The 22,093-nt window shown below is 55.9% G+C and overlaps 4 protein-coding genes across 4 annotated transcripts; all 4 read left to right on the top strand.

The window, feature by feature from the left end:
- Positions 1–1,652: 1,652 nt before the first annotated feature.
- BGZ61DRAFT_391574 (uncharacterized protein) lies at positions 1,653–4,211 on the top strand (the record flags this gene model as incomplete). The annotated part of the gene is made up of 2 exons (XM_046242829.1): positions 1,653–3,648; positions 3,715–4,211. The coding sequence occupies 2 exons, from the start codon at positions 1,653–1,655 to the stop codon at positions 4,149–4,151; spliced, it is 2,433 nt and encodes an 810-aa protein (XP_046103724.1). The 3' UTR covers positions 4,152–4,211.
- Positions 4,212–5,730: 1,519 nt separating this feature from the next.
- Positions 5,731–6,750, top strand: BGZ61DRAFT_352910 (thiazole biosynthetic enzyme variant 5; the record flags this gene model as incomplete). Its single annotated transcript, XM_046240464.1, has 2 exons — positions 5,731–6,598; positions 6,656–6,750. 2 exons carry the CDS (start codon positions 5,731–5,733, stop codon positions 6,748–6,750), a joined length of 963 nt encoding a protein of 320 aa, XP_046103723.1.
- A 3,222-nt stretch (positions 6,751–9,972) lies between these two features.
- On the top strand, positions 9,973–11,148 carry BGZ61DRAFT_546488 (uncharacterized protein; the record flags this gene model as incomplete). Its single annotated transcript, XM_046255333.1, has 2 exons — positions 9,973–10,843; positions 10,970–11,148. Exons 1-2 carry the CDS (start codon positions 10,117–10,119, stop codon positions 11,146–11,148), a joined length of 906 nt encoding a protein of 301 aa, XP_046103722.1. The 5' UTR covers positions 9,973–10,116.
- Positions 11,149–14,579: 3,431 nt separating this feature from the next.
- On the top strand, positions 14,580–15,350 carry BGZ61DRAFT_518422 (uncharacterized protein; the record flags this gene model as incomplete). The annotated part of the gene is made up of 2 exons (XM_046252360.1): positions 14,580–14,987; positions 15,081–15,350. 2 exons carry the CDS (start codon positions 14,580–14,582, stop codon positions 15,348–15,350), a joined length of 678 nt encoding a protein of 225 aa, XP_046103721.1.
- Positions 15,351–22,093: the final 6,743 nt, after the last annotated feature.

Below are 22,093 nucleotides of genomic sequence, written 5' to 3'. Positions count from 1 at the left end.
TGGGCCCCAAACCCGATGATCCGGCCATGGCCAGGGCAAAGGTCTCGCCAACCGTCAGCATCGAGCTCGCCAGCACGGGGGCTCTCGAGCTCACCATCAAGACGAGCAAGAGCGACGACAGCTTTACCTCCGTCGTGGGCGGATGGCTATCCAAGCTGTTCCCCATGGGCAACAGCAGCATGATGGACACGCTCCGCGACCAGAACATTAGCCAGAACATCTGGTTCCGCAGATTGACCATCGCGCTCAGCCCGGACAAGTCCATCTCCAAGGCATCGCTCGCTCTCGAGGTGAATGCCAAGCTAGGCCAGGGGGACAATCCGGCTAAGAATCTTCCCATCCTCTTCGAGGCAGAGTACGTAAACACGCCCGGGGGGGATAGCCAGTGGTCCCTATCTGGGAATCTATGGCTGCAGTCCAAACTGAACATCCCTCTATCCCTATACAGCGACTATGAAGAGTTTCGAAGCCTCAAACCGGTCACGCCAAATCCGGTCCCGGTCTTGGAGCTCACGACTCTCTTTTCCTCCATGGCTGGCGGCTCCAAGATTCCGGATCTTCCCCAGGGTATCCCCAACGCCATCACCGCAGCCGGCTTCCGCGTCGACAAAGAGTCTCTCTTTGTCAGCGGCACCATCACCGACTGTCGCCATATCGTCAGTGGAAGTAGTGCGCCTGCTCTCACCTTCAAGGAGCTCACCATGGAAGCAAGTTGGAACTGGAAGCAGGGGAAAGTGCAGGTCGATCTCTACTTTTGGCTCAGCTTGACCCTGCCTAGTTGGTACGACGCTCCCGAGGGCTGTGCAGCAAGCGCACTCACTGGCAGTGTCTCTTACGGATCAGGCGGGAAGTGGAGTGTCTCTGCTGAAGTTTTGGATTTGAATTTGGGTATGCTGTACGGCTTCTTCCCCGTCAGCGTCCAGGACACTCTCTTTGAGCTGCTCAAGGGCATACGTATTGTCAACCTGGGCGTCTCCTACTCTTCCGAAGGCGCCGGTCAGGGGACCGAGCTCTTATGCGAGGGGAGGTTGATGCTAGGAGATGTAGTGTCGCTGGGGTTGAGCTACACATGCCACGCCAATGGCGAGTGGGAGTTTTACGCGAGCCTCGGGTCAGAGGAAGACATCATCGAGCCGGTTACCCTGGGGCAGATCATGAACAGCCTCGTCGATTCTTCCGACACCAGCCTCAGCTCTAGCCTGCCAGACTTTCTAGCTGACACGGTGATTCTCGGTGGCGAGGACACGAAGCCCAAGCTTGAGTTTACCGTCAAGAAGGACGAGAAGACGGACAGCCCGAAGCTGACAGTGACGGCAAGCGTCATGGGGTTTGAGGTCGAGTTTGTCCAAATGAAACATGTCCCTCCGGCGGGTGGCTCGAGCGACAAGGAGGAGGAACCAGCTTCAGGGAAAAAGGCACCCAAGGTCTTGAGACTGTTCAAGGCGGTGCTGACCAAGATCCCCATGCCCCAAAGCGTTCCCATACTCGACCACTTGGAGCAGCCGTTTGACGAGCTCGGCTTCTTTTGGATAAACCAGGCCGTCACGAAGGAACAGCTCGCTGCCTTGGATGACAAGCTCGACATGCCGAGCCCCCCACCAACAGAGGGGTCAGGGGAAGCTTCGGGTACGAAGAAAGAGACTGCCATAGCCATGCTTGGTGGCTTCCATTTCGTCATCATTGCAAAGAACAAGGTGGTGTTGGACTATCCCCTTGGGAAGTCGGAGTCAGACGACAAGAAGAAGAAGCTTGGAGACTCAGACGATGAGCCCAAGGCACCAGAAGGCGGCGCCGTGGAGCCATCTGAGCCTCAGCCGCCCAACCCGGGCGACGAAAAGCCCAGCCAGTCGAGCAAGAGCGCTTACAAGAAGACGGCTGGTGGCCTCAGCATCAGTCAGATAGGCTTCCGCTACGAAGGGGACACGCTGGCCATCCTGATGGACGCAACCATCGCCTTTGGACCCGTGGCCCTGGACCTCATGGCTTTCACGCTCGGTCTGCGCTTCAAGGCGGCCGACGGGTCTGTCAAGAACCTCAAGAGCCTGAGCTGGCAAGACGTCGACGTCTCCATCAGCGGCGTAGGCGTCAAGTTTGACAAGGCGCCGTTGACGATAGCGGGAGCGTTCCTCCACGAAAAGTCAGGCGACAACGACTTGTACGCGGGGGGTCTACAGGTTGGCTTCACGCCCTGGCTCTTCCAGGCAGCCGGGTTCTACGGCGTCATCGGAAAGGAAGGCGATCTGAATCGCTTCAAGTGCCTCTTTGCCTATGCCATGCTCCGCGGGCCCATCATGAACATTGCCGGCTTTGCCGAGATCTCTGGCCTCACGGGTGCCTTTGGCTACAACGTCGACCTGACGCTGCCGACCTTGAGCAATATATCGACCTTTCCGCTTCTCAGCCCGTCCGACGAGGGGCTCGAGCCCAAGGATCTGGTGAGGACCTTGATCCCCGGGGATGGCCAACGCGGGCCCTTCTTCAACCCCCTCGACGGCGCCATGTTCGTCGCGGCCGGCCTCACCGTGACGGCCTTCCAGATGCTTGAGATGAGGGCCGTCATAGCCCTACAGTGGAGTCCTCGAGTCCAGCTGGCCCTGCTCGGCCTCGCCAAGTGCGACGTGCCGTCCATCAAGTCGGAAGTCAAGTTCGCCCACATCGAGCTCGGCATCCTGGCCACCGTCGACTTGGACGCGAGCATCATGAAGGTCGAGGCCCAGCTCTCGCCCAACTCGTGGATCATCCACAAGAACTGCCACCTCACCGGCGGCTTCGCCCTGTACTACTGGTTCGGGGCTGGCCAGACCGACTGGGTCATGACCATCGGCGGCTACCACGCTGCCTTTGCCGTGCCGGCGCACTATCCTCGTCCGGACCGCCTCCGAATCAGCTGGGCCCTTAACAGCTCCCTCAGCGTCTCGGGCGAGGCCTACTTCGCCATCACGCCCAAGGTATGCATGGGTGGGCTTCGCATCAGGGCCGCCCTCTCTGTCGGCGCCCTGTACGCTTGGTTCGACGCGGCCGCCGACTTCCTCATGAACTACGCGCCCTTCCACTTCACCGCCGAGGTCAAGGTCTCGGTCGGCGTGCGCTACTCGATGAACGTCTGGTTCGTCACCGTCCACATCGCCATCGAGGTCGCCGCCCGCCTTGCCCTCATGGGTCCGCCCCTGCAAGGCATCGTCCACGTCGACTTCTGGGTCTTTGGCTTTGACATCGCCTTTGGAGATAAAGACGGAGCTGCTCTGCCAGAGCCCGCCTCGTCCGTTGAGTTCTGGGACTTGGTCACCCAGGCCGAGGGCAAATCTGCCGCCGGGACAAAGGATGCTCACTTGTTCTCGTGCACAAAGGGTCTCGTGATAGAGAACAAGAAAGACATCAAAGCCTCTGACCCCTGGCTTGTCCGAAGTGGTGTGTTCAGCTTTACCATTGAGTGTCAGTACGCGATAAAGTCGGTCACCGTCAACGACGGAACGGCCAAACTCCCCGAGGGTATCGCCATCGACGAGATCCACGCCAAACCGATGCGTCTCAGCAACGCCATAGATTCGACCCTCTCTGTGCTCATCAGTGGCGCTGGAAACTTCAAAAGTGTAGGGTGGAAGGCCAAGGCCGCGTGGAAAGATGTGCCCAAGGCTCTTTGGGGACCATGTACGTTTGACAAAGACTCCATTCGTGCTCTACTCCCGAGCCATGTCCAGCTAACAAACAAAACAGACAAGGAATCTGAAGACCCCAATGCTGCCCGCCCCGGGAGTGACTTCTCCAAACTACTCAATAGCGGAGATAGCATGGCGCGGCTGTTGATGGGCGTCGTCATTGAGGCGCCCGTTGCAAAAGTCTCCCTGGACGAGATGCCTGCGTACCGCGTCGACCAGGCCATGAAACAGAACATCTACAAGCCTGACGAAGAGCCGCAGTTTCGTCCAAACGAGGACGAGAGCCCAGACTTTGCGCCTCTGCCGCGTGACTCAAAAGTAAGCGCCTGGGAGGCTCTCGAGGCAGCCTGGAAGAATTCGCCTGCTCCGCAGTCCGCCGTGGATATATGGCAGAAGGCTTTCAATATGACGGGACTTGTTGGAACTAAACCAAATGACCTTATTACTAACAACAAGGTATTATTCTTGTCTGCTCCATTGCTTGGGAAAGTTTAAGAGAGTGTAAACTAGTAATAGGTTTTAACATATTTCAGAACGTAAACTACTTAATGAGAGGTTGAGTTAAATTTAAAATTAAAATAGAAAATTTAAAGGTTTATGTTAAAATAATGACGAGATAAATAGAATAAAGATTGCTGTTTTCAATTAGCTTTTATTAACATTTTAATATAACTATACTAAAAAAAGCTAAATTATATTCTAATAGAGTTAGAATGTCGTCTGTGTGTAGACAGCACTCCAATTAACTCTGCTCTTGTTGTGTGGACTTCTCAGGCACGCTCAGGGGATGCTTAGGGGATGCTCACGCCGTAAGCAGGAGGCCATCCTAGCGAGGAAATTTTGCACCGCAAGTTTGGGAATGTAGGTACTGTACTATTGTCTGTTATCTACCTAATCAGCGAGCTTAATAGAGATACCAATTCCATGGGTACTGGCCTCCGGGCCATGCACGGCATTGTAGAACTCCGATTTGCTATTTGGCTGAGAAGCCGAACAGCGCCGCAATGGTGAAATAGCTCCTCGAGTAGAACTGACCCAATTACCAGGAAACAGAGCAGTTTCGATGCTGAGGTGTGGCCAGGGCTCAAATGTACTACAAGAACCTGGAAATGCTACGGGAATGGGAGAAGCCACATGAGCTCGGCTGATAAGGGTTACCGGGATGTTGGCCTGTAGAACGGGCATGCTCGATTTCTCAAGATAGAAAGCAGAACAATAAAGCAAGTTTCTTCCATTCCCTTCTACGAATTATGCCGCATGCACACCCGAGAAATCATCGCGTAACCACGCTAGTCCAGTACATCCGTCACTCACGTTTTCCGACGTGAAAGGAACCGCAGTACCTGCACATGTAGCCATAAATCCTCGTAGAACACAATCTAGTCCTCTGGAAACATAAAATGGAGGAAGTACTGTATACGGACATCATGTGTACGGTTGGATCATCCAAATATGGCTGGCAAAGCGTTCAATTCCGGACCCCACAATTATTCTAGGTACAATGTGAATAAGTCGAAATTATACCCGAGCCAGGGCCGACCATAGCCATGACACAATGATGAGGGATGAACTGATTACCCCTCTTCTGCGGCATATATATTCTCTGCCACATCTTCTAGACTGCGCGGTTTTCTCTTTCTCCTCTTCCATCACTCGCAACAATCGCACAAACAAGAAAATTCTCATCAAAACCACCAAATCACCTTGAACAAGTAAAGGTTTGTCCCATGACGGTGAGCGCAGTGTCGGCGCTGACGCCTGTAACACCTCTAGATTCAATATCCCCAACCGGTACGGGTTTCTCGTCGAGGAGTCGCAATCATGGAGCCTTTCGGTGGTGTGTTATCCAAAAATGATCTGAATCATTCAGGTAATGTAACTTGCGTGAGCCGGTGCCCGCTCTTCTTGTCCTTGGTCAATGCCTCCTGCTCCAGCAGAACAGGGAGCATTGACTGAGGACAGGGAGGGTGTGGCTGAGAATATACGGCCCTGAACTTGATCTGGATAATACCAGCGAAAGGATCATGCTCTCCTCCCCCTTTGGATTGAAGACCCTAACACACCTAGGTCCAACATGACTCCCCCAGCTGCCACCTCGCCTACCTCGCGCTCTGCCGAGCTTGCGACCCCTACAACCAAGCTACCCCTGAACATTGGCTCCAAGACCAAGACGGTCGATGAAATGATGGGTCAGTGGGACAACTTCAAGTTCGCCCCCATCCGCGAGAGCCAGGTCTCGCGGGCCATGACTCGCCGCTACTTCCAGGACCTGGACCAGTACGCCGAGTCTGACATCGTCATCATTGGCGCTGGCTCTTGCGGTCTCAGCGCTGCCTATGTCCTCGGCAAGAAACGCCCGGACCTGAAGATTGCCATAATCGAGGCCTCCGTGTCCCCTGGTGGCGGTGCCTGGTTGGGCGGACAGCTCTTCTCGGCCATGATCATGCGAAAGCCTGCTGATGCCTTCCTCCGTGAGGTCGGTGTTCCCTACGAAGATGAGGGCAACTATGTCGTGGTCAAGCATGCCGCGCTCTTCACCTCGACCATCATGTCCCAGGTCCTCCAGCTTCCCAATGTCAAGCTGTTCAACGCCACCTGCGTCGAGGACCTCATGACTCGCCCGTCTGATGAAGGAGTCCGCATCTCTGGTGTCGTGACCAACTGGACTCTCGTATCCATGCACCACGACGACCAGTCCTGCATGGATCCCAACACCATCAATGCTCCTCTCGTCGTCTCTACCACTGGCCACGATGGCCCCATGGGAGCTTTCTCTGTCAAGCGCCTTGTGAGCATGCAGCGCATCGAAAAGCTCGGAGGCATGCGTGGCCTCGACATGAACACCGCCGAAGATGCCATTGTCAAGAACACCCGTGAGATTGTTCCTGGTCTGATCGTTGGTGGTATGGAACTCTCTGAAGTCGATGGAGCCAACCGCATGGGTAAGTTGAAACTATTAGTTCTGTCAGTGACGAATGCCAGTAGCTAACATACCAAAGGTCCAACCTTCGGTGCCATGGTCCTCAGTGGTGTCAAGGCTGCTGAAGAGGCTCTCAAGGTCTTTGACATCCGTAAGAAGCAGAACGCCTTCTAGTCTGACGACGATGAAGGCAAGTCAGTCAAATTGGATGATAAGCACGAAATTTAGGAGCCGATTCCACGTCACTCTTTTATCACATGGCTCTTTGTCGCTCATTGAGAGTCAGACTCTCGTCGTGTTGGCCAACCCCGAGAAAATGAAGTTGCAATCATGCTGGGAGAATTCACCGGGCCTCTAAGTCTACTCTCAGGACTACCATGCTCAGTATCTCAGTCTTTCAATAATGAACATGTTCCTCAGTGCTATTAGTTTCCACGATAGCCGTACTTTGTGAATCTGTCGAGATATTTGTGCTCTACACTATGACTTTTTAGGTTTTGCCGGCGACTCCTAGCCCATGTTTTTATGTAAGGGCAAAACCCCAAGCGTTGAACACAATGCAGCGTTTTTCTTTTCTTCTGGGATAGTCCCCTGCGTCCTGTTTGGTCCGGAAGATTATGACCACACTATGAATTAACCATTCCTTTATTTTCGGTCTCTGGGTCGTGACAAACCTTCGTGCAACTTCCTGTTGTTCAACTAGTTCGACCATCACACCTCTTGCATTATGGAAGGTGTCACCAGCCCGTGCTCCCGGCACCGTCCATAATACAGATCAAATCTTCTGAAAAGAGAAAGATGTCAACTTCAACCACGATATTCACGACACCGGGCAAGTACCACCGTTTCTATGGCCACGTGTCATAATGCTTGCAAGGAACGGCTCCTCAGTGACTTCATCGATCCAACCAGGCCATTGATTCCTCCAGATATTTAAAAGAGTATTACTATTCGCACACATGTATAAGCTCCTTCAGTAGAGCCTCAGCAGGACCAAGGTAATACTGTACAAATACCTAAAGGGTGGAATCCATACCGATCATTTTTATTAAATTAGATAACATAGATAAAATAAATAAATTATAAAAAATTAAAAAATTAGCCTTCGACAAGTCTAATTTATTAAATTAATTTATGAAAATAACAGATAATTAGTAGTAAGGTTAAGATGTGGATATATATGCAAATAGCAATACTTATTGAAAATATATATATGTTCTTGCCGGTTCTGGAGATTTCATCAACGTTTGGACCCAACGCAATGGGGATATTTTCCGCTGGACTCTATCTACTATATTGTTATTCTTAGCCAGGATGCAGTATCACACCCGATTATAGCACGAAAATCCATGTGTACTTTGTGTATTCCAAACTATAGCTGATAGAAACAACGTCTCTATTTCTTTCGAATTAGTCACTGCAATTTTGACCACACAGGGCGAAGTCCTTAAGTCTCTACGCCTTCTGGTGATGGTGTGCTCTTATGGTTATACTACACTCTGGATGATCAATGCTATGTGAACGACTTTCCCTACGGAGCAAAGAAACTCGGTCCATTTCGGTGATATTAGGTGATATTTCATAACAAGAGCAGACACCGAAGAAGATAAACGGCAGTGAAACGAGACAAAATTCGTCTGGTTCCATCTTTCCTTTGATATCATGTTGTAATTTCAGGTACGTAAGTGTATCTTTGCTTCGCCTATCGTGCTTTAAAATGGAGACTGCTATATACACTGCCAAGAACCCAAAGGCGTTGATGACTTCTGAAAATTCTGTTGAGGTGAAGAAGCGCATGACAGAGACTTCTTTGGGAAAACTCGCGTCCTGTGATTCATCTGCCTGTTGTATTATGCCGAGTCTCTCCGTTTTGGTGGTCCTTGCAGAAAGGCATCACTTACCGAACCTATCATATCGATATGCTAAATATCATCATCCCAAATCATAAGGATCCTCAACAATACCATTATCTGGGCAAATTAGACCGCCTGCCGAAAATTGTAAGACACCGGTGAGCTTTGGCTGAGACCGCAGTACCTTGATCTACCTGCGCGGTAGTGATCTGCAGCTTCTCTCACACCGACATACGTGTAGGCTTGATTTCCTGAAGCCTCGTACCCTGGCTTGCCGAGAGCATCGTCGATTGAATCCTCGGGGAAACGTGGCTCTCGAACGCCACAGTTGTCAAAGCGGGAGCCAGATTAATACAAATACTCTGAATACTAGCGATACAATGACTCGCTAGAGTATCCACACCGGTCAGGTTCAAAACGCCATGGCACGGGACAAGAGGCTTTGTCGATCCAGTTCAAAAACTTGCGTAGTCTCTCCTTTGGGGCCACAGAAAGGTACCAACTAATCACAGAACCGCCTGCATCACAATGGCTGGTATGTCTTAGACTCGACGACTCACGCGAGAAAAAAAAGCCCCCGAGACCACCAGCGCACGACAGCGACTATCAATCACGGCGACGGGCTACGGCGGGTGTCTGATGAGGGGATTTCTCCGACCGGGGCGGGTTCCAGACCGTAACGCGCACCACGCATCAGCTGTTGTGACGTTTCTGGACGATTTGTCTCAGTTGCTGGCCATGGAAGCGTCTGGCAAAAGTTGACGCCACTCCTGTGTCTCTCTTGAGCGGGCCGTCGAATGGCGGTGATGATCCCAACGTGCCTCTCGGTGAAGTCGTGGGGTGGCGTAGAGGTTCTGATCGACGGATTGCCCACGGCACATCGAGATGCCTTGAGCACAACGATCCCCCACCAGATTGCCAGCGATTGAGTCTAGTCCATCACGCGGCATGTCGTCTTGTTCGTTGCCGCAAGTCAATGCTCTGGCGATGTCTCACGGCTAGTTCGTCCGAAGCCGCCGAGGCGCAGAGCGGTTAGCAACCGAGCCTACTATCACGCAGTTGCCTTACGCCACGGGGGGGAACAGCGCCTATCGCTTAGCCACGCCTGACAATAACGGCCTTATTCGGGCTTCCGATGAGTTATCGCCGTAAACTCGCAGGTTCATGTGGCTGGTCGGCCAAGGGTCAGCCACTCCAAACCCAGATCTTGCACCCCGGTTGACACTCCCGTGTCTCACCAACCTCCACTGCCGGCCATAAGGCAAGACACGGCCTTACAGTGTCGTCTCCGCTGCAACGGGCCCCGAAAACCCTCGCGCTGATCCCGCCGGGGCCCCTGGGAGTCGCTGGGACTCTCCTACAGCTCCTACAGCTCTTATAGCCCCCACGCGGAATCCTACCCGCCACCGTCTGGCATGGGGCTAAACCTGGCCCTGGCCTGAGCCACATGGCCGCTGGGAGCCTATTGTAGCGCCTCACCTGAGCACCCTGAGCCCAGCCGCTCTCCGGTTCAGCATCGACAGGTTATAGCCGTTAGTGTCCGGTGGGAGTTCGCCGGTCCTCCGGGAGGTGCTCCGGGTCGGCGTTAACTGAACGGGGCTGAACCGCTGAACCGCTGAACCGCTGCACCTTTGACATTTGACAGCTGGGCAGGGGTCTGCCGCCCCCGGTGAGCGATCAGCGCGTCATGCGAAATTGCCAGGGTGCCCACTACGGATCGACGGTGGCCAGTGACTGCCTCCAGAAGCCCGCCAAGAAGCTGATAGGGCGCTACCTGTTGTGCAGGGAGCTACGCGGAAGTAGAGTTCAGAGCGACAGGTTGCTTTTGCAAAAGGTCGCCGTTTGGGGTTGGTTGTCCAGAGCCACCTTGCTTTTTGAGAAGCATCCAGACGCCCAGAAGCGTCGTAGTCGCACCCTGGGACGAGGAGCGCTCAGGCCGCCGTTTGTGATGCTCGTACGAAGTAGCTCAGCCAGGGTGCCGAGTCACGAGCGCGAGCAGCCAAAGAGCGGCCGAGTTGGACGTTGCACATCTGCACGGGGATGCAGGTCGAGGGACGGACTGGTCGGCTGGACTGCTGGAGGACAATCCTGGTACAGAGCACACATCACCGCCATCACATTTCAGAATTGTTGGGCCCGGCGCCCAGCCTCGGCTCGACCGCTTGCATCATACGAGCCGCCGGTGCGTCCCTTGCCTGTCCGTGGCCGTGGATCCATCGCGACCCTTCTCCCGGTGCCTCGACGCCCTGGCCTGGATTGGCTGTCGCAAATGCAATCGCGGTGCATGCAAGGGCACCGTCGTGTTAGCGGGTATCGAAGGAATGAGAAATATGACCATTTGCGGGTACGAGTACCTTGCAGGAGAGCGCTCCGTCACTTGCAGACTGCAGTCGCAATTGCTGGTCACCGGCATCGTATGTCCGTGGCTGTCAATCAATGCTGGGCTCTGTAGTCACGATGACGACACATAGCACCGCTGTTCTCGGGGGATCGTCGGTATGCGTTCGTCTGTTATCCCAGCTGGAAGGATTCGTATCCAGGCTTGTTGCGTGCTGTGCCCATTTCCCGTCGCCGCATTCCGGGTGAATTGAAAACGTACAAATCCGCAGGGTGGGACCTCAGGCCGGTGGCATGGATATCCCGACTCGGGGAGCCCGGCAGTCTCGCAGATATCGGCATCTCAGCGGAGAATATGCAGGAAATCATGGCTCCATTCTAGAATTGTTTTTCTTTTTTTTGGTATTGAAGGCGAAAGAAAGTCTCCGCGACCTCTCCACATTATCCCTCTGTTACCACCTTGTGTCGTCTCAGAGTTGGGATGACTGTCCAGGCAGTTTTGGACCCTTACAGTAGTTTCTCATGGAAAACCCTTGAGGTAAACGACGTGTCAGCATCGGTAAGAATCCTAGTTATCAGATCAGCATGGGTGGGTGGCTTCAATGCATGCAGGGTTGCGTACACCCGCTCATTCAAGATCAGCTCCTCGACCCAACGAACCGCTAGAAGTGAAACTCTTGGGGTTGTTTTCAATCACGCTGACGCTTAGACGTAACAGGACATTCGAGTTTGAGATCACATCAGCCTGAACGTACGAACTCTATTATTTAGAGAGGTCCTTTGTAGTATAGAATTGAGCGAAAGCAGCTTGGCATCGGTCTAGGGTAGCAGACGCGGATGCACAGTGACTAAATCGGAGGGGAATGCGACTCCAGGGTGCTACCTCAACTGTGTACACACCTCAACTCGGCGAGAAAAAGCTCTCGGCCAGTCATCGACGTCCAGGATTTGCTTTTTCCTAGGCTAAGAGGACCCGCGCACTCTCCGAATGACATCGGCCGGACTGACTCGACAAAAAGGTGCATCGGGTGGGTGGTCACTGTTGCGGTGTGAGAATCTATTAATCCAAATACTAACTTTGGTGCGGCCTGTCGCACAATATAGCGATCGACGAACCGCTACCAAGTTGGCAACTAGACGACGTCCGAAGAATATCGCACCCAGAGGTTGGTGGATTGAACGGGGCGGACTAGTTGCCATCCCTTGCTTGTCGGCTGTCACTATCCCCCAAGGCCGACGGCTTCGAAGACTATCGAAACGCTTGGGGTAACCTCACCGGACGGCCAAATTACCAAGCGGGTTCGTCCAAGCGGGTTCGGTCAGGCCCTCTACGCTCTCACGACCAGGATGTGGTCCCCAATGCCCGGGTTTCTGCGTGCAACTGTGGCGAAGCTTCCACGCCTCGGCGGGTCAGAGCCCGTCCCGTCCCATCTCTAGTGTGGAAAAAGGGGACAATCGCTCTGTCCCCGTCGGGGGCCACGCTTCCTCCCTGTCTGGCCGTGGGCTTGCCGGCGGGAATCTGCAGATCTGGCGGACAGGGGACCAGGGCTGGCCATCTTATTTAGCAACTCCAGATCTGTGGAGGTGCATTCCTGGCCCTTGCTAGCTGCGTAGTGGGGGGAGGGCCTCGCCATGTATGTACGTGCGCTCCATTCGCAGACGGCGGCACCGGAGCACCAGATCCATCGACTGCTTGGCTGCACAGTTGACCTCGTAATCGTCTTTTTTGTTCTAGGCCGGGATGCAGATCTTGACGCGAAGTTTCTTTTCTTTATTTTAAATGCTACCGTCATCGTTCTGCCTGCCACGTGGGCTCAATCGTCGTGAGGTACTCCTGGTTGAGCAGACCAAGCGACATCCATCGCCGAACTGGAGCCACGCCCTCTGTACGTGGTGCCTACCGCCTTGCCTTTCGTCTGCCGAGCTCAGGAATATCGTGCAACGACGACTCGGCTGAACTGAGTGGGTGGCTGCAGGATGGCGGGGTGTGCAGTTAATCCAAGTGATATAGTCAGGCCAGCGGAGCCGGGATCTGGATCTCACACCTGGCCCTCTGCCTCACCGGCACGGGATGTGACATGGTTTGACCAATGAGTTGCAGTCGGGATGGCCGAAAGCCCATGACGCAAGGCGGCGTAACTGGCCCTTGACACTGGTAAAGTGTTTCATTTTTCCAAAAGTTACGTTTCGTTGTAACGACAACTTGCTTTTTTCGGAACTCTTTCCTGTCGAACATTGAAGGGGATGGGCTGGCGGTACACATCACCCATATTGAGTAGTAGGTCGGTGTAGACAGGATGGATTCGCTCACGATACATGATGATTTGCACGACCAAACCATTGCGCCTCGATCTAGCCATATCCTTGTCATGGGTCACACTGCCTCGAGGCCGTGAGATGTGCACCGACCGGGGCGAGACGAACTGCTTCCGGCTCAGACTGGTCACCCAGCACACTGTTATACGGGCCTTTTTGTTGCTGCAGGATCGAGGTCAACGTTGGGGACGAGATGAGGTAGCGTGAAGTGCCCGGTAGTTGCAACCACAACGTTGGCATTGCGGTTTCTTGAAGGTCTGACGACGACGTGCGCTCGCGATGCAGAATAGGTCTCATGCACCAGGCATGCACCGGGGTCTTGTACGTACGAAGTTGGTGCATGCCGATCCGGTCTAGGGCCCGGTAGCTTCTCATCGTGCATGCGCCCTGAAACGACGACGGCTGGAGTGATGAGCGGTCAAGTGAGTGTTTGGCGCCAAGACGATGGTGATGGCATCGTATTGGTCGTCGCGGACATTTGGCATGCCGCAGAACGTCGTCGAACTGCCATCTGCAGCTCTGATAGCGATGTTGGCATGCAAGGTGAAGGCTCAGCCAGAGGGAAAAAGGGCGCTTGCCCATCCCCATCGCTCTTTGCATCCCAACAAAGTCACGATTGGCCATGAGTTTCGTTGCAGTCCACTTGGCCGTCACACGGCTGGTCCAGCCGTTGGACTTGGACTCCTTGTCTTTCAGCGTGCGTTGCGGAGGGGTCGTGGTTACACTGGCCTCAATCAGGCCACCAACCAATTACCAACGTAGGATGCGGGGGATCCTCTTTTCTCGAGCATTCGTGCCGCCTGTCCATCATTGCAACCTCAGTGGCCAGATCTCGAGGTATGTGTAGAAGCAAGAGGCGGTCGAGGCAGGCCCCGCACGGGGCATTGGGTTTGCTCCGGGAGTTTGGAATCTTCACCCGGTGATTGGGCAAACAGAAAAGGGTGTGTGGTTGGGATCGTTTGGCGGTAGGGCCGTGGTGGTGATGGATGCATCGGGGGTGCGTTTGTGAGGGCGGGCGGACAGAGGCGATGCTGATGCTGAGTCTTCTCGAAACATACAGTCTAGGGATACGAATAAGTACAGTAGATGGAGATTTGAGGCAGATTTGAGGCGAGGCCGATTCTGGCTCGTGTGACGAGATTTAGTGCCTCCCTCATTAGAAGTTGAAACAACTCTAAATCTACCTACGGGACCGAAAACGGATCTTCCCTGGAAGGCGCAGGACTTTCCTCCGTGTTGAAGTGGGATGCATTCCTTAGGCCTCAATGCTTCTGCCCCTCGCCGCCTTTTTGCAGCTGCATCTCATTACGCGCGTCCAAGGCACAGACGGAGCAGACGCACCGTCAATGGCAGCATACGCCCAGCACGCGTTGAGGTGCATCTGAACCACGCCCTGAGATCCTGCAGGAATCCGGAAACGGGGGTTTGTCGCGAAGCCTCTGGGCCCGAGATCCAGGTCGCCAAAGACGCCAGGACGCAGGACGCCAGAACGCCAGAATGCAAGCCGACCGCAAGCCGTCACCGCAAGCCGACCGGCCAGACGCAAGGTACCCAGGGCAGGCTATGCTCGCGGCATCGCATCAGCGGGCTTGCCTCTCCCATCACAGTCGCACCAGCCCACTCGAGGCCTGGACGGGACGCAAGGCGCAAGACGCAAGACGCAAGACGCGCCGATCTAGATGGGCTCGCGGCGTGGGCTTCCGACCCGGCATGGCGGTGCGACACCAAGCAGCCCGTCCCATTGGAACCCTCGACGACGAACGCACAAACGCACGGTCGGGTGTCACCGCAACAGGGCGCTCGCGCGGTGTGATCTGGGCCTCTGGCTGGGCCTCTGGCTGGGCCTCTGGCAACTGGCTGAACGCGAGCAGGGTTAGGCAAGGCGCGAGATCTGCGAGGTGCGAGGTGCGTGCCACCTGACGTGCATGATCTCGAAGAGTCACCAGCCTCGCCGTGGCCAGTCGTTGCTCGCTTGTATCACCTCTTGCAGGTCCACAGCCTGTGTGGGTGGCCACGCACGGCCTGTACGAGAGTCGTTGGCTGAATTCTGGATTCCGCTGTGGGAAGCAGAAGCAAAATGGACCCGTGAAGGGATCATTCGATGGACACCGTCACCACCACCGAATCTCGGTCGGGAACGCTGATTCGCCGTCGGATGCGCCTCAACAACCCTTCACCGATTCCTCAGTGGGCTACTGCTACAACCAATGCTCTCGTCGAAACGAAACAGGCGCACACACGACCAGCCGTGAGAGCTGCTCGGCATGATCCGAACTGCGACGGTGGCTGCAGGGCCTGCGCAACCATCCTGCCATACCCGCCCTCGTGGGTTCTTGGACACTGGTCTCGGCAAAAAAAAAAAATTCAGCCCAGCCAGTTGTGCTGCCATGGGAAACGACTGGGACTTTGTGTGAATTTCAACCGCATGGACGCGCGAGACTTTCCTGAACTCAAGAGCGGCTCGCAGTGAGCAGTGAGCGCTAGCGGGCCATGAGCCAGGCCAGGACAGCCCCGAAGTCGGCATGATCCTTCAAAACCCTCTGGAACCTAAGCCTGATGGAAGACTCCAAAGATGGGAATTGTGTTGGTGGGCCTCGCCTGACCTCACATTGGTTTGGAGGGGTGCTGAAACAGGCATCAAAACAAGACCAACCGGGAGGTTCAAAATCCATTCCTTCATCAGGACCTCATGGCATCCACCCCGCAACCGACTTAAACGCACTTATCCCACAGTTCGGCGCCCATTTACTTCGTCTGTGGTTGAGACATGCACGTGTCGTGCGTCCAGGACAGACAACTCCGTCCGCCACTGGAATGAACAACCTTGGGACGTTTCGTCGCAGCTCCAACGGACTGTCCCCATCGTGCCGGGCCCATGATCCAGGGCAGGATCTAACACAAGTGACGCGACCGAACCTGTGTGCCGGGACGGCGTTTCGCATGCTGAAGAAGCATGTGTGCCACTGAACCGACGGACGGCTGCGTGGGTGAAGGGTGCAACCAAGAGTGAGGTTGGACGAAGCATGTCGTGGGACAGTGATCAAGCGAGATTATTGGAAACGGATCGCTGCATTCTGTGTGGTTTCTAAAGCCGCCGCTCGAGTAAAACCAAACTTCGCACGAGGGATGCATGGAATTGATATTGAGACTCGAGTTGGGCCTCACGTCCACGAGGGCCAAGGTGGGTTGGGATTTTGGCGAGGAGCGGGACAACGCTTCTGCCAGTGCTTTGGCGAACCAAGCAAGCGGCGGTGAATACCCCCCCCCAGTTCGGCTCTGCGATTGACTCGGGTATCTGCTTTATCTCTTCAAGACTTTGGGACTAGGCATTGGGATCTTACTTGCTCGCTGACCAGTGACACTCTCGACAAGCAAGTCTGGTTGGCCAAGTGCAAGACGGAAGACCCTGGATCCTTGTCCGGAACCATGCCGAAAGAAAACCATCTAGTACGAGGGCCAGGATTGAGCACAGAGAAGATCGAGCTGCGAAACTGGGAGACGACTCGGCTGAGGCATGTTGGGACAGACGTGATTTGTGTCGTCGCATGTTTGCACGGAGATCGAAAGATGCAAATTGAAATGACATACTGGTGGTGGACGATCTAGGGGCTAGAGGGCTAGCGACTGCTAAGCACCAAGGTCCGCGTCAGTCCGGAGATCTAGAGGCAAGATACCGTCTCTGGGCAGTTGATCCGCCGACCTTGGGGTGTCACTGTTAACTCAAGTCGGTACAATCGCCGACGCAGCTCGAGGGGCCAAGGTCGCCAGCCCGCCAAAGTCGTAGTGTCGTCTCCATAAGTGCGGCCCGCGGCGCCCCATCCATGATGGACCTACGATGTCATGGCCAGGCTGCAGGAGCTTGCTCGAGTCTTCCATCCAGCGGCCCTGCTAGCCGAGCTAGGAGTCTGGGCGCTGCAGGCATTGACGATCCCCCCAAGCCGGACGGGGTCGACCCTGGCGACGGACGACCCTGGTCCCCTGCGTAGATCGCACACCCGCCCCCCCTCGAGCTTCAGTGTCTCTGCTCCCCGCGATCATGGCACCCCGACCCGATGGAACGCCAGGTAGGAGACTAGATACAGCGTCCGAGGGACATGCGAATGCGGCGCGAGATGCGATACGATGGCCTCCCGACCCTGAGGCCGCCTCCCCAGAGCCCGGCGGTCCCTCAGGAGCCGAGGTGGCGTGGTCGTAGAGGCTTTGTTCAACCGTATCGCATCGTTGTCTCCCACGCAGGCGCCCCGGCGACAGACGCAATTTGGCTAGGCGGCCGGGACACCTTCCACGAGCCACAGAGGGCCGCACAGCCAGATCGAGCCGCGTCGCTTGCTCAATCGGGCGGCAGGGGACAGGGCCAGGGGCATCCAAGGTCACCTCGATCTCTCGCGCCGCCGACAACTGGCGGGTCGGGTACCTGGGCAGTACGAAATCGAGCCCCTGGCCTGGCCGCATCGCGCAACGGAACCGCAAGCAGGGCCAATAATGAAGCCGATGTTCACGAAGAGAAGAGGACCCTTGGCGGAGCCAGTCTGCTCATGAGCGTTTGTCAATGACGGGCAGGTTGTATAAAATAACTGGCGTTCCCCACGCTGAAGAACATGCTCCCTCCCTGGTGGCTAGCCTGCACTCAATTGCCATAGTCGCGACCAGTTCGTGACGGCCATAGCAACCAATTCTCGACAAGATACCACGGCGACACGGCAAGCACCTTTGTACCAAAAGTACAAAGAAAAAAACAACCCGACTCACGACGACAACGTTTCTGCGAGCGTTCGAAGCGGATCCCGGGGGGCCAAACTTAGAGGGAGTCGAGGTGCAAGCGTCATCTGAGAGAGCTGTAAGGGTGAGACATGAGCGATGGCTCGCGTGAGTTAGGTCCGTTGCTGACAGCTGCGGGCAAGGAACGAGCGCCACACGTTCGGAAATCGAGGCAGGGCAAGACACCGCAAAACGAACGACAGCAGAGCTTGAGGGTGACGAGAAGTCCAGCGTGGTTTGATACGTGAGTAATGCATTTCCTTTTCGAGGCCATGGTGCCCCCTCTCTGTCATCATCCATCCATCATCTCCCCTCCTGCCGACCCACATGGGGGAGGCTGATCACCACCACCGTTCAATGACATTTTCCCTACCTCTCTTGTCCCGTCTAGCTGGCGTTACGCCTCTTTTGGTGAGGAGGTCTGTTCAAGAGGCCTGGATGACCACATAGCCACCACGGAGAAATCCGCCGTCCTGGTGTCCCACCCTTGCCGAGCAGTCTATTGACTGACGTTGATGGGCCAATCTGGAAATTTTGATGACTAGAGTTGCCGAGACTGGGGTTTGTGGCTAGCCTGAGCGGCGCTCTAGCATCCATCCATCCATCCATCCATCGGTTCTATGACACCAGCTCCCTCATTCTCCTCTCCTGTTCTCTCCCAGCCCAGTCGAGATCAGTTCATACCTCCCTCGAGAGTGCGTGCGGTGACGCCAGTGCTGCACCATCCGAAGATCGGCCTCTGATTAGTCGTCCCGTTCCTGTTTTCCCTTTTTTTCCTTTTTCCGTTCTTGGCTGGGTGTACCTCGAACCTCTCAAGTGGGAGTGGCTGCACAGGCGGGATGGACGGGGTTTGCAGCTGCTTGGCACAGCTAGCGGAGGGAGGCTGTACACACGGTGAACTGGGGGACCGAACGGATGTGTCCCCTGTCGCAGCACGGCAGAACGGGTGTCAGGACCAGGTCATGATTGACCGAGATGTTGCGTGCAGATGGGACGGGGAAAAGCAACGAGTGGCTGATTTGGAATGGAGTTGACAGATTTGACTCAGAAGAGTGCCGGGTTGAAGTGATCAGCGATCGTCCTTCCCTTGCCCTGGACTACTGGACTACTGGACGTACAGGACCCCCCTTGATCAACCGACTTTACCCTTTCAGGCCTGATCCCTGCTGGGCGAACGCGGAACCCCAGCTCTCCGAGCCCAAGACCCTCCCGGTCGAGCTGACGTCCACCCAAAGCGTCTGTCAACCCACCCCCTAGCTCCCTAGTTCCTCTGGGTGGTGGTGGTGTGTGTATCTCGAGCGGTGGTCCAGAGAAGCTGGACGCCGACCTCCAGGACGCAGACGCCCAGGAAACAGGGCCCTAGTAGGAGCGGCGAACTTGACGACGCGGTCTGCTGATTTGGCTGAATTTGGCGGGTTTTGGCATCTCGCGCGCACACCTTGCTCGCTCGTGCCCACCGATCATCCGCAGCAGATCAGATCAGTCAACACGGGAACTACTCCATCGCAATTTCGCCGTCTCCGGTGATGCAACAGAAAGTTCCCACGCAGACCGAACCCGACGACGGCCTCGCTGCGCAGTCATTTTAACCACGGTAAGTTCACGGCGGCTTCCCTTCCCTCCCCTTCCCCTCCCTCCCTTTCCTCTAGGCCCGGGTGCTCCACCGCCCGAGAGCTTGGCCAGCCTCCCTCCTCCCCCTCCCTTAAACGGTGGACGGCAGGCGGCAGGCGGCAGAGGCAGAAAGGCAAAGGACGGACGCAACGTTGGTGGAAACTCTCTCTCTCTCTCTCTGCCCAGCGTCGGTGTCAGTTGCTGGAGCTGCTGGACGCGAAGATGGAGACGGGAGGACGGAAGACGGGACGGGGCCCAGCACGGTTGGAACCGCGCGCTGGTTACTGGCCGTTAGTGGCCTCGCGGGCCCCCTTCGACCTCTCCGGCGCTCTTAGGGCGCTCTCTGGTCCACTGGGCTCCAGCACCAGCGGCCCCCTTCAGCGCCCTGGACGCTCTGGGCCACACCTGGGACCACCCTGGCCCAGCCAGCTGATCCCGCCTGCGCCGTGTGCCGCCATGCGTCCCCCCCCCTACCACCCGCTACCAAGTCCACTACCGGCACCCCTGCGCACCGCTATCGATCCCCGTCGCCGCGGGCCTCCAATCAGCGCTGACCGCCTACAGCCACCCCCCTCCGCCCGCCCCGATCGACTTACACGCGCATTACGCACTGCACTTGCATCGCACCGCACCGCACCGCACCAGGCACGTTAAAGCTGTTCGTTTTGTTTCGTCTTTGCACGTCCCCTTTTTAGCTTTTCCTTTTTTCGCTTTTCTTTGCTTTTTCTTCTTCTTTTTCTTGTCGAGCGTTTGGTTGGGTTGGGCGCCGGCTGAGGCTCGTCTGGCTCGTCCCACCAACGCTTTCTTCTGGCACCCACCCTCTTCGTCGTGTTGCGAGCCTGTTCCCCCCGCCGGTCCCCCGTGGACATGCCCGTCATAGCACATGTTCCCTCCAAAGGGGGTGTGTGGACAAGGTCCCCGAGTGTGTGTGTGCGTGTGTGCGTATGCTTGTGTGTCTCGTAGCCGCCAGCTCCACGGTGTGTGCCATGATCACATTGATGCCAGGGCTTGCGGCTTGAGGCATGACGAGGGGGGGGAAGAAGGGATACTCGCAACCCCACGAACACCGACATCCCCATCGGGGCCAACAACTTGGTGAGCTTCCAGGTCGGCCGTCTCCCGTGTTGGGGGGCTCTTCCCTTATCCTCATCCGTCACAAGTTCGCCGTGTCCACCATTCCCGAGCCCTGGATGCTCATGCCCCCTCCCTCCCCGCCACCCCTACACTACGGCATACATACTATGTAGTACATGGTGCTGCTCTCTGCCATCGCCCTTTACCCTTCACCCTTGCAGGCGACTCTGAGACACCTCGAAATCTGGCATTTCAACGGCCAAAGTGGTCGACCCTGGCCCTTCCCTCCCCTCCCCTCCCCTTCCCCCCTCCCTCCGTCCCTCCGATCCCTAGTTCGCCCTCCCCCAGATGCCACGCGCACCGGCCCCAGGGAATCGGCTGGCCGCCATGGGTTATGGCCGATGCGATCATTGCCGGACGGGGGGCTTGTTCGTCTCTCCCTCGTACCGGTCTCCTGTTCTACTGGTCTATCGGCTTTTGGCCTGGCTGTTGCGAGTGGGGTGGGCTCGACGGACAAGGATCCCACAAGCTTGACAGTATCAAGGCCCAAAAGCAACTAGACAAGAGCCCTCTCTCTCCCTTTCCTACCGCCCTGGCATTGCTTCCTCGCGTTTACACCCTCTGTCACCCATTTGCACTTGTTTTCCGTCCCAGCGAAGGGCTGGACGTCACCGACCGGGCTCCACTCCGTCCTTGTTCCGCTCCACTGGCCTGATCCCATCTCGTCTTTGCCCTGACCTCGTCCTCGTCCTCCCCGCCTCTCCGCCGTCCATCTGAATCACCACTATCGCCTCTTTGACGCAGGGCAGAGCATCGTGCATCACGCCGTCCCAACCTCAAAAAGAAATGCCCCCTCATGTTTCTCTTCTCTCATCTGCCTCCGACACCCCCATGAACCTTCCCGAGCGAGACTCTGACTTTGCCGAATCTCGCCAGCCTGGATCAACCAACACTACCCGCCCCAAACACTCCTCTACCCAAGCTCCGCTTTGTCTCTGTTTGTCTTCCCACCCCCCGGGCCATAGTCAGAACGCAACGCGTCTTCCGTCTTTTTTGGCAAACAGCCGTCTGAACGGGCCGCAGCGTCATCCGGCCTTTTTGATCAAGGGACATGAACTGATCATCATTTCCCGCCTACAGGTTCGGGATATTTGCAGACCAGTGCTTTGGATGGCTCCGGTGCTAGAACTTCCTCGACAGCTAGTTTCATCTCCCTTCTGGTGATCAAATCTCGAGCCAAGCTTGAGCTGCCACGTACGTCTCGTCTGCTTGCTTGATCCTCCTCGACGCAGGGGAAAAATCGTGCCGTTGCTGCACCCCCGAGCGGGCCTCCGGACGCCTCTCGGAGCTTCACGGCCAACCTGTTCCACCGTTGAGGATGCTCTCCGCTTCCTGATGTTGAGTGCTGACCGAGCTGCCAGGCTTCTTTGGGTTGCACTGCACGGCTTTCTTCAGCACACAATCCTGCACGTCTCCAGTCAGATTCCTCTTGCCGGAACTTGACCGCCCACCACCATCGCCGTTTGTTGTTCCTCCTCAACAGGCCTAACCAATGAGGCCGCATATGC

This window comes from Ilyonectria robusta (genome assembly GCF_021365365.1).
Source record: "Ilyonectria robusta strain PMI_751 chromosome Unknown BGZ61scaffold_11, whole genome shotgun sequence".
Classification (NCBI taxonomy): Eukaryota; Fungi; Ascomycota; class Sordariomycetes; order Hypocreales; family Nectriaceae; genus Ilyonectria; species Ilyonectria robusta.
The sequence above is the reverse complement of the archived record's forward strand: the minus strand, read 5'-3'. Positions and strand labels throughout refer to the sequence as shown.